The following is a 12636-nucleotide window of genomic DNA, read 5'->3' on the forward strand; positions in this document are numbered from 1 at the left end:
GGTGATGATGTTGTTTGGGAGACCAAATCTGTGGATGATATCTTCAAAGAGCTCAACTGCCTTCTTTGCAGTAGCCGAGACGAGCGGTTTATATTCAATCCACTTGGAGAACTTGTCAATGGTGACATACACGTACCGGAAACCACCTGGTGCTGGCTTGAAAGGCCCGATCATGTCCAGTCCCTAGCATGCAAAGGGCTAGGAAGCTGGGATGGTTTGTAGCTCTTGTGCGGGCACGTGTATTTGCTTAGCGAAGAATTGGCATCCTTCACATCGTCGGATGAGATCTTCTGCATCAGTGAAGGCTATGGGCCAATAAAAACCAGCTCGGAAAGCCTTGCCGACCAATGTTCTCAAGGCCGCATGGTTGCCGTAGGAACCAGAGTGAATTTCAAGAAGCAGCTTCGCTCCCTCCTCTTGGGTGATGCATTTCTACAGTATCCCTTCCTTGGCACTTTTCCTCATCAAGCTGCCATCCACCAGCACATAAAGCTTGCTCCGACGAACTAGGCATTCAGTTTCAGTCTTGTCTGTGGGTACCTCGGTGCTGGTGAGGTACTTGATGAATTGCTCCCTCCAATCGGCGACCGGCGAAAGTACCGTAAGTACCAACTGCTCGGCAGGAGGAACTTCTTCAACTTCCTTATCTTCTTTGATGGATGGCGCCAGGAGATCTTGAATAAAAACCCTCGGCAGGATCACGACGCGAGAAGAATCGAGCTTGGATAAGTGATCGGCGAGTTGATTTTGGTCACGTACCACGTGGTGATACTCGATACCATAGAATTTTCCTTCAAGCTTTCTGATTTCAGCGCAGTAAGCATCCATCTTCTCGCTGGAATAGGACCAGTGTTTGTTGAGCTGTTTGATAACCAATGCAGAGTCCCCGTACACCATTAGGCATTTGACGCTGAGCTCGATGGCTATACGAAGACCATGGAGACATGCTTCGTATTCTGCGGCGTTGTTGGAGACCGAGAAGTGTATCCGAAGGACATAACGTAGCTTATCCTTGGTCGACATAATGAATAGAATGCCCACACTAGCACCGTTGATGTTAAGAGCGCCGTCGAAGTACATCACCCAGTGTTCGGGGCAAGCAGCGGGGATGGGCTCTTGGATCTCGGTCCATGCAGCGATGAAGTCAGCGAGTGCATGTGACTTAATGGTAGGTTTGCTTCTGAATTCAATGGAATAGGTGCCGAGCTCAATAGCCCATTTAATGATGCGGCCATTAGCTTCTTTGTTGCGAAGAATGTCCCCCAAGGGGAACTCAGTGACCATGGAGATCTTGTAGTATTTGAAGTAATGTTGGAGTTTGCGCGACGTAATAAGAATTGCATATAACAGCTTTTGTACCTGAGGATAACGAGTTTTTGGCTCATTAAGTACTTCACTGATAAAGTAGATCGGACGTTGCACCTTGTAAGCGTGCCCGGCTTCCTCACGCTCGACGACGATAGCTGTGCTTACAACGCGAGAAATGGCGGCGATGTATATTAGCAGAGTCTCATCCGGCCTTGGCGCTGTCATGATTGGCGGCTTTATTAAGAACAACTTGAGCTGCTCGAAAGCTGAATCTGCCTCCTCCGACCAGGAAAAGTGCTCGGAGGCCTTGAGGAGCTTGAAGAAAGGTAGTCCTTTTTCACCGAGGCATGATATGAAGCAGCTTAAAGTAGCCATGCAACCTGTAAGCTTTTGTATATCCTTGACGCATGTTGGCCATTTCATATTGGTGATGGTGGAGACCTTGTCAGGATTAGGCTCGATGCCTCGAGCACTGACAATGTAGCCTAGCAATATACCGGATGGAACTCCAAAGATGCACTTTGAAGGGTTCAGCTTCCATCGGTACTTGTTCAAATTGGCAAAGGTTTATTCTAGGTCGGCGATAAGGTTGTCAGCTGTCTTGGTTTTGACGACCACGTCATCAATGTAGGCTTCAATGTTGCGGCCGATCTGCTGGTCAAGGCACATCTAAATGGCCCTTTGATAGGTAGCCTCGGCGTTCTTGAGTCTGAAGGACATAGTTTTGTAGCAGTATGCACCGAAAGGTGTAATGAATGTTGTTTTTATCTGGTCTTCTTCCTTGAGGGAGATCTGATGATAGCCGGAGTAACAGTCAAGGAAAGAGAGTAGTTTGCAGCCGGCGGTAGAATCTACAACCTCGTCTATCCAAGGCAAGCCAAAGGGGTCTTTAGGGCAGTGTTTGTTAGGATCAGTATAATCAACGCACATTCTCCATTCTTTATTCTTTTTTTGAACGAGAACATGGTTTGCTAACCAATCTGTATGATACACTTCTTTAATAAACCCGGCAGCTAAGAGCCGTTTTATTTCTACCCTAATAGCCTCTTTTTTGTCTGGTGCGAATCGGCGGAGTTTCTGCTTGATCGGTTTGGTGGTCGGTGAGATATTCAAGGAGTTGTCGATCTTCTCCCGTGGTACCCCCGGCATGTCTGCAGGTTTCTAAGCAAACACATCGGCGTTGGCACGTAGGAAGGAGACGAGCACACCTTCCTATTTGGGGTCAAGGTGAGCCCCAATCTTCACGGCCTTGGAGGCGTCATCGACGCCGAGGCCGACCTCCTTGATTTCCTTGGACTTGGCAGAGGCACGGGGAAGCTCTAGCTCTGGAATCTCCATGTCATCAGTGGGTACTGTCTTGGCTTCGGCGACCACGCTAGCCATCTGGATGGAGAGGTCGGTGGCTTTGGCGAGAGCGAGACTCTCTGTCTCATAGGCGTAGGCAACGGAAAGGTTGGCTCACAGAGCCAGGACTCCTGCAGGTGAAGTCATCTTCAACACCAGATACACATAGTGTGGTATGACCATGAATTTGGCCAAAGCTGGTCGACCAAGTATGGCGTGGTAGGCGGTGTCGAAGTCAGTGATGTAGAAGTTGATATGCTCGACGCGGTAGTTGCTTGTCGTGCCGAACTGTACTGGTAGGGTGATCTCTCCAAGTGGTCTAGATGCCCTTCTAGGTACCACACCCTAGAAGGAGGAGTCTGAGGGTGTGAGATCTGATATCATGAGGCCCAACTCCCTTAGGGCTCCGGTGAAGAGTAGGTTCAGAGCACTGCCACCATCAACAAGGACTTTTCTGAAGAGAACCTTCTGGACGGTTGTGTCAAGGACGAGGGGGAAACGCCCTGTATATGGTATGTCTGCCCACTGGTCGGCCCTGTTGAAGGTGATGGGGACCTTGGACCATGGGCAATAGCTAGGGTCAGCGGTAGTTTCTTCTGAAGCGACGGCGAGCACTCATCGAGTGGCAAGCTTCCGTTCCCTTCGACTCTCAGTGGAGGCGAGGCCCCCAAAGATGGTGGCGACCACCTTATCGTGGTCTTGAAAGGTGTTGTTGTTGTTCCCAGGCAGTCAGCGACCTCCGGCTCCATCATTTGCGTCGTCATCGAGCCTCTTGTCCTGGAACTCCCTGGCCAGACCAATGCAGTCCTTCATCTTGTGTTTGGCGGTCTTGTGAAGAGGGCATGTGCCATCGAGGATCTTTTGGTACTGCTCATCATAGTTACGCTTGACGCGAGGTTGACTAATGGCGGTGAAGATGTGTTCTGGCCGGCGGCGGTAATTTTGGCCAGGCCTGTGTCCTCCTGTTCGCTCACAGCCACTATCGCGATGATAGCCGTGGTCATCGGGATGGCGGTCGCTTTGACGTCGGTCATCGAGGCGATCATCGTATCGGTGAGGTGGTCGCTGAGTGCCTGCATCCTTGTTGAAGCGCACCTCGGCTTCCTCTACATCGGTGTACTGGTTGGCGGTAGTTATCATTTTGCCGATACCGATCGGCGGCTTACGGTTGAATTTGGAGCGAAGCTCGTGATGGTGGAGTCCTCGGATAAAGGCGGTAATGACTTCAGCTTCTGTGATGTTGGGGATAGAGTTCCTCATCTTGGAGAAATGCTGGATGTAGCTGTGAAGGAGCTTCGATGGCTTCTGGTTGATGCGACTGAGATCATGCTTCGTGCCGGGTCGAGTACACGTGGCCATATAGTTGTCGATGAAGACTTTCTTCAACTCTTCCCATGAGTTGATAGAGTCCGACGCAAGGCTGGTGAACTAGCTCATGGCAGGTGGCATGAGCATGATGGGGAGATAATTCGTCATGACGCTGGTGTCTCCTCTTGTGGCATGGATGGCAGTGGTGTAAGCTTGCAGCCACTGAGTTGGGTTCATTCTTCCTTCATAGGGCTTGACCCCGGTGATCTTAAAACCATAGGGCCATCAAAGCGTTCGGAGTGCCCTTATGAAAGCCGGAGGCCCCTCAGGGTTGTCGACACCATAGTCTATGGCGTTGTGGTCAGGGATAGGCTCGAGGGCTGAGTTTGGGTTACCGTACTCCTTTTCGTAATCCTGGCGGCGACGCACTTTGTCTTCATGGCAGCCAAAACAACATCGCTCGATATGTTGCCGCACATCCCGGAGGTTGCTAAGATGTACTCTAGCATCCTGTTCAACCTCCTGGTCGTGTTGGCGATGGTGTTCGGCGCGATGCCCCCTGGGTCCCCCTGGAGAGGTAGCGACTGGTCGGTGAAACGACTTTGACTTGGGCGGCGATTGGACCTCGGCGTAGCTGATTGGTGAATCATGCTCGCAAAGCACGAAGGTCTCTGATCCTCGCGGATCTCATTGACCTGACAGTGAGCCGCTTTAAGCATGGCGGCAATCTTGGCAAGCTCGGGCATTTGAGGGAAACGAGCGAGCTCATTGGCGGCTACTGCCAAATTGGCGCTTGGAGTCTTGAAGACGTCGTGGCCATCAACGCGGAGGAATTCTTCGTCGAGTTCACGGTAGAGCAGGAGCATTCTTCCCTGAGAGTAAAGCCGATTATTCTGGGCAGCCTCAGCCCTCGCAATGGTTGCCTCATTTTCTCATTGCTGCACGCGATTGACATTCCGGTTGTCCCGAGCAATGCGCTCCTCCTCGGTTTCGCCGTTCCGAGGAGGGCTATCGATGCTGATGTTGAAGATCGCCCCACCTCAAAAGGGTGGAAGGAGAAATTGATCGGAGAAGGTTTGGGTGAGGGTCTCCGTAGAGCCCTGAGACTCGGAGCCCAGAGTTTCTTCCGAGATGGTATGGAGGTGTGCCCCGGGGCTCCGGCCTAAGTGTAGCGTGTTGACGGCTGGCGGAAGCTGGACGGTGACCTGGTCGACGAGTCTGCCCCTTAGGGCGTGTTGGTAAGCGGCGGTGGCATTGGTGAATCCGAAGGGTAGGGCCGTAGCCCCTGCAGTTTCCCGAGCAGCCTCCGATAGATCCGGATCGAAGGGTGGTCGGCACTGAACTAGAGTGTCTAGTGTCGATTCGGCGATGGAGAGACAATCGACGAGCTTCAGTCCGACCTGATCGATGGATTCGATCATATCATCGTTGTTGATCATCCTCCTCTGGTAGCGAGGAAGCGGACGGTGAGTTGTTGCCAAAGGAGACCTCAGAATCAGCTCTGAGATCAGATCTACAGTTGCAGGTGCAGGGGTGGCCGGCGTAGAACTGATCTACCCTGGCTCGAGGAGCTCTCCAACTCCATCAGCGTTGATGACCCACGAGATGGATCCGACCATGAAGATCTAGCCAGGCTATGGAAGGGACGAAGAGCCTATGGAAAAAGCCATCTTGTTCGACAATGAAACATCACGCTGGCCCCTACCTAGCGTGCCAACTGTCGATAGAATATTGTCGGCAGTCCTCCGAGGGGTATCCCACGAAGGTAGATTGATCGGCAGGGGAGCATGAGATCAAGAACAAGAAGGCAATAGAGACATACGAGTTAGACAGGTTTAGGCCGTCAGTATGACGTAATACCTTACTCCTGTGGTCTGTTGGTTTGTATTAGCTATCGTATGATATGCCGTGATTTTAGAGGGGGTCCCTGCCTGCCTTATATAGTCCAGGAGGCAGGGTTACAAGTCGGTTAGATCTGAGAGATAACTAGAAAGTAATAACTGATTACAGGAATCTTGGGATCATATATATCCTAACAGATCTCGTAGTATCTTTAGGATATCTTCTCGATGTCTTGTGGAAGGCGCCGAGCAGAGTCGTGCCCCGTAAGGCTTCTTCTTGTGGGCTTAGCCACCCCTAGGGGCGCAGCCCATGTGGTCGGCTGTGGGTATCCAGGGTTGTACACCCCACAATGATCCAAAGATGATATCATCAATATACACTTAAATGAAGATATGCCCATCAAGCTTCTTGGTGAATAGTGTGGTGTCGACCTTCCCAATGGTGAAGCCCTTCTCAATAAGGAAATCCCGAAGGCGCTCATACCAAGCTCTTGGGGCTTGCTTAAGCCCATATAATGGCTTGGACAACTTATAAACATGATTAGGATATCTAGGGTCTTCAAACCCGAGAGGTTGATCAACATAGACTAGTTCATTAATAAAGCCATTTAAAAATGCACTTTTCACATCCATTTGATAAAGTTTTATTTTATGATGTGATGCATATGCAAGGAGGATATGGATGGCTTCTAATCTTGCAACTAGGGCAAAGGTCTCTCCAAAATCCAAACCTTCAACTTGAGAGAACCCCTTTGCAACTAGTCTTGCCTTGTTCCTCACAACAACACCTTGATCATCTTGCTTGTTTCAAAACACCCACTTTGTTCCAATGACTCTTGCACCTTGTGGCCGCTCTTCAAGAGTCCAAACTTCATTGCGAGTGAAGTTGTTCAACTCTTCATGCATGGCATTTATCCAATTTGGATGTTGAAGAGCTTCTTCTACCTTAGTAGGCTCAAAGCAAGAGACAAAAGAGTGATGAGCAATAAATAAAGCAAGTTTTTTAGATCAAGTCATTACACCCTTTGATGGACTCCCTATGATGAGATCTTGTGGATGATCTTGAAGTAGGGGTGTATTTCTTCTATTGACCACTTGAGAAGGAGGTTGTGGAGCATCAACATCTTGTGCTTGTACCACCATTTGTTCATGAGAGACATGAGTATCTTCATTTTCTACTCTCCCATTTTTTTCATCATCTTGTGGCACACTTGATGAAGAAGGTGGATCAATCACTTGTACATCATATTTAGGTTTGATGTCTCCAACCAGAATGTTCTTCATAGCCTTCCTCAATGGTTCATCACCTACATCATCAAGATTCTCATGTGCTCTTTGGGAGCCGTTAGATTCATCAAATTCCACATCATATGTTTCTTCAACCAAGCCGGTGGTATGATTAAATACTCTATATGCTTTGGACTTTGATGAATAGCCAACAAGAAAACCAATATCACAACGTCTTTGAAACTTCCCTAGGTGTTGCTGCTTCTTATAGATGTAGCATTTGCAACCAAACACCCTAAAGAAGGAGACGTCTGGCTTCTTCCCATTGAGCAACTCGTAAGGAGTCTTGTCAAGGAACTTTTGAAGGAATAGGCGGTTGGATGCATAGCATGCGGTGTTGATTGCTTCCGCCCATAGAGCTTCGGAGGTGTTGTACTCATCAAGCATTGTTCTTGCAAGAGTGATCATTGTCCGGTTCTTCCTCTCAACTACACCATTTTGTTGAGGAGTATATGTTGCGGAGACTTCATGTTTGATTCCAACTTCATCACAATAAGCTTCTATGTTTGTGTTGTCAAATTCTTTCCCATTGTCACTTCTTATCTTCTTGAGCTTCACTTCAAATTCATTTTGTGCTCTCTTGGCAAACTTCTTGAAGCAAGATGCAACTTCGGATTTGTCATGAAGGAAGAATGCCCATGTATACCTTGAATAATCATCAACAATCACAAGACAATAAAGATTTCCTTCCAAACTCTTGTATGTTGTTGGTCCAAATAAATCCATGTGAAGGAGTTCTAGCACTCTTGCGGTTGACATGAAAGCTTTTGTTGGATGGGTATTTATAACTTGCTTGCCGGCTTGACATGCACTACAAAGCTTGTCCTTCTCAAACTTCACATCCTTCAACCCTCTCACCAAATCATTCTTCATAGGCTTCTTGAGTGAGCTCATTCCAATATGAGCAAGTCTTCTATGCCATAGCCACCCAAGTGTTGTTTTGGTGAATAGGCATGTCTTCAAGTTTGCATCTTCGGAGGTGAAGTTGACTAGATATAGGTTGTTGTATCTAAATCCTTTGAATATCACATGATCATCATCCTTCTTGGATACAACAACCTCCTTCTCGGTAAACAAGCATTGGAAGCCAAGATCACACAATTGTCCAACGGATAGCAAGTTGAAACTCAATGAAGCAACATATAGCACATTGGAGATGGAATGATCATTTGATATTGCCACTTTGCCCAATCCTTTGACCTTGCCCTTTGAGTTATCTCCAAATCTGATTCTTTCTTGCCCATCTACTTCTTCAGCTAGTGAGGTGAACATACGAGGATCACCGGTCATATGTTGTGTGCAACAACTATCAATAACCCAATGACTTCCACTGGTCTTGTAGTTCACCTACACACAAGAGATCAAGCTTTAGGAACCCAAATTTTTGAGGGCCCTTCACCTTTTCAACAAGTGACTTTGCAACCCAAATTTTCTTAGGCCTATTCTTATTTGGAGGTCCTAAGAACATCACTTTCATCTTTCCACTAGAATCCTTTCTAAGCATGTAGTGAGCATTGAAGGCAAAGGGTCTAGCATGCTTGGGCAAGGGTTGTGGTGGTGGAGTTTGGCACTCATGAGCAAAGTGGCCTTCTTGTCCACACTCAAAACATCTCTTTGGCTTTGGCTTTGGCTTTGGCTTTGATTGTTGTCGAGCTTGAGCTTTCTTCTCTTTGTTTGCCATGTACCCAATGCCACTTCTATCCATCTTCATGACGATGTTCATTAGAAGCTCACTTTAAAGATACTTGCCTCTAGTGAACTTGCTCAATCCAATCTTGAGATGCTCTTTTTCAACTTGAGCTTCTTGTTCTCTTCCTTGAGTGCATCACTACTTTTATCTTCCTTGAGTGCAACATTGTTTCTCTCTTCCTTGAGTTTCTTGTTTTCTTCTTTTAGCTTCTCATTCTCAAGAGCCAAGTCACCACCATGATCAATAGTTTCTAGCACAATGGTGTTGTGGATTTTGAGCTCTTCAAACTCTTTCTTTAGCTTTTCATTGTCATGCTTGAGCTTGACATACTCATCATAGTCATTGCACTCAACCACTTGCTTGCCTTTGCCACTAGATCCTTGCTCAATGCTGTCATCAATTAAATCATCACATGATGTAGCTATATCAATCTTAACAACATCGTTAGTAGCATCATGTGGCTCATTGGGTAAAAATTCTTGAGTAATAATAAGATTGTCATGATTAATCTTGAGAGTAGTATATTCATCTTTTAGCTTGTTATGGCTAGTGATGAGCTCTTTGTGCACCCACTCAAGTTTATCATGTTTATCTTTAAGCTCTTTCTTAGAAGATTTGAGCTCCTTGAGTTTGGATGACATAACATCATTTGCTTCTCTAAGCTCAACACTAGCCTTTTCGGCTATCTCACATTTAGCTAAAAGAGAATCATTCTTAATCTCAAGCTTTTCATTTTTAGCTCTAGTCTTTATAATGATCTTAGTGTATTTCTTTAGCAATTTAGCAAGATCATCATAAGTAGGTGACTCATATTCATCATCATCGCTATCACTATCACTATCATCATTATGAGCATGATCATCACCACTACTATCATCATCATGTGATACCTTTTGTTCACCTTTGGCCATAAGGCATAGGTGTGTAGAGGATGATGGCGATGGTGGCGGTGAAGATGATGAGTCAATAGCAATGGCGACCACCTTCTCATTGTCACTATCATCATCGGATGATCCACTAGATGAATCAATGTCCGTAAGCCAATCACCGATGATGTAAGCCTTTCCACTCTTCTTCTTCTTGTGGAAATCCTTCTTCTTGCCATCTCTCTTCTTGTATGGCTTGTTCTTTTTCTTCTCATCTTCATCTTCATTGCTTGAGTCATCTTTCTTGCCCTTGTTCTTGTTCTTGAACTTATCTTTCTTGGGCTTTGTGCATTGGTGAGCGAGATGACCAAGTTCTCCACAATTGCAGCAATCCATCTCGGAGATTGGCTTCCTTCTAGAGCTTGTGAAGAACTTCTTCTTCTTGCCATCAAACTTGATGCCACTCTTATTGAGCTTCTTTAACATCTTGGCGGTCTTTTTCACCATGAGAGCAAGACTTTCATCATCAACTTCATCTTCACTTGAGCTCTCATACTCAAGTCTTGCTTTGCCCTTCTCTTGGCTAGCTTTGAATGCTAAGTCCTTATCTTTCTTCTTGGTAGAGGATGAGCCATCTTGTGGTGTGATGTGCATATACATCTCATGAGCATTGATCTTCCCCAAGATTTGTGTCGGTGTAGCGGTAGAAAGATCACCTTGATGTAGCACGGTCATAATATGCCCATATTTGTCAATGGGGAGGACACTCAAGATCTTTCTTACAACATCGGATGGTTGCATTTAAGTGAGTCCAAGCCCATTGACTTCCTTTATAAGAACATTCAAACATGAATACATTTCATTAGCACATTCTTTAGGAAGCATTTCAAAAGAGTTGACCTTTTTCATGACAAGATGATAGCGTTCCTCACGCTCACTCTTAGTTCCCTCATGGAGCGCATAAACGTCCAACCATAGTGCATGGGCGTCTTTGTGGTTCCTCACCTGATTGAACACATCTTTGCAAAGGCCTCTAAAGATGATGTTTCGAGCCTTTGCATTCCACTTCTCATAATTTACCTCATCGCCTTGTAGGTTAGTAGCATCCCGAGGTTTTGGGAAGCCTTGTGAGGCGGCTCTAAGTATACCAACATCTAGAGCCTCTAGATACGCCTCCATGCGAATTTTCCAATAAGGAAAGTCATCTCCCTCAAAGATAGGAGGAGGTCCATTCCTGTGAGACATCTTGCCCTAGGCGGTTAAGCCTAAATACATGAGCACGAGGCTCTGATACCAATTGAAAGGATCAAGATGCCCAAGAGGGGGTGAATTGGGCTAATTCTAAATTTCTTTACAATAATTAAAGCCTATGGTTAGCCCAATTAACCCCTTGTGCCTAAAGAGTGTATATAATTGTTCTACCGCACAAAAGACTTGCAACCTAAGTTCTAATCCTACTCTAGCATGGCAATTCTAAGAATATAAAGACATGAATTGAATTGCTCAAAGTAAATGCTCAAAGTAAATAGAGAAGGAGGAACACGGCGATATTTTGCCGAGGTATCGGAGAGTCGCCACTCTCCACTAGTCCTCGTTGGAGCACCTGCGCAAGGGTGTAGCTCCCCCTTGATCCACTCAAGGATCAAGTGCTCTCTACGGGTTGATTCCTCGACACTCCATCGTGGTGAATCACCCACAACCGCTCACAACTTAGCTTGGGTCATCCACAAGCTCTCCGGATGATCACTAAGCTCCCAATCACCACCAAGCAGTCTAGGTGATGGCAATCACCAAGAGTAACAAGCACAAACTCTCACTTGACCACGACAAGCCTAATGAGAAGATGGATGCACACTTTGCTACTCTTGATCTTCACTAATGAGGGCTCTCTTTGGGATTCTCAAATCTCAATCACCTCACTAGGACCTTGCTCTTCCTGGCACTCTCTAAGGTGTTTCTCAGTTGTTGGAATGAGCAAAAGTACCCCCACACATGAGCAGAGGTTGTATTTATAACACCAGCTGAAAAACGAACCATTATGTGCCTCTGCAGGGTGACCGGATGCTTCGGTCAGTATACCCCAAACTCCAGTGGTTAAGAGTTGACCAGACGCTGGCAGCGTCCGATCAACACTGACCGAACACGTCCGGTCACATTTTCCCTTCACTGGAACCTTACTAATGTCGACCGGACGCTGGACCTCCAGAGTCCGGTCACTTGCTGAGCAGCGTCCGGTCAGTAACCGAAACCTGATCAGCGTCTGGTCAGCATTGACCGGACGCGTCCGATCAGGATTCTCCCTCTTTGGGACCTTACTAGAGTCGACCGGACGCTGGCCCTTAGCGTTCGGTACCATGACCTCACAGCGTCCGGTCACTTCTAGACGATTTCACCTTGGTCAAATGAACTGACCGGACTCTGAGCCAGCGTCCGGTCACACCGAAGCCAGCGTCCGATCAGTGTTTGACCCTCCATTCACTTCCAACTCTCGAATATATGTGAATGAAGTTTGCTCCATTGGATCAAAGGGCTGTTATGGAGCTACCTAGTGCTAGTTTTAACAAGTGTGCACCACACCTAACTCACTAGACTCACCTAGGTCAAGCTACCTATTCATACCCCCCTTAATAGTACGGCCAAAGGAAAAACAAAGTCCTAAACTACTCTAAGTGTCTCTCCAACTCCAATCGACACTTAGAACTAGTTCATCCTTAACCTTGTGGTCCATCCTTTGAAAACCAAAATGATTTCCATCATAGGGGCATGACAACCATGATTGCCTAATCGATCTCCATTACCGTCACCTAACTCAATTGTTTCTGCAAAACACACGTCACAAATTGTCATTAATCACCAAAACCCAACTAGGGGCCTAGATGCTTTCAAAGCATTCACCCCCCCGCATGTGGCGCAACTCCCTCGGCGAGCTTGCCTCCCTCCGCAAGACCGGCACCATCGATGAATACACCAAACGCTTCCTGGCGCATGTGGC

The 12636-nt window shown here is 46.9% G+C and overlaps 1 protein-coding gene across 1 annotated transcript; it reads right to left on the minus strand.

Annotated features, from left to right (window-relative positions):
• Positions 1 to 432: 432 nt before the first annotated feature.
• On the minus strand, positions 433 to 1023 carry LOC136515781 (uncharacterized). The gene has a single exon (XM_066509279.1). It carries the CDS (start codon positions 1021 to 1023, stop codon positions 433 to 435), a length of 591 nt encoding a protein of 196 aa, XP_066365376.1.
• Positions 1024 to 12636: the final 11613 nt, after the last annotated feature.

Source organism: Miscanthus floridulus, chromosome 17 (genome assembly GCF_019320115.1).
Source record: "Miscanthus floridulus cultivar M001 chromosome 17, ASM1932011v1, whole genome shotgun sequence".
Taxonomy (NCBI): Eukaryota; Viridiplantae; Streptophyta; class Magnoliopsida; order Poales; family Poaceae; genus Miscanthus; species Miscanthus floridulus.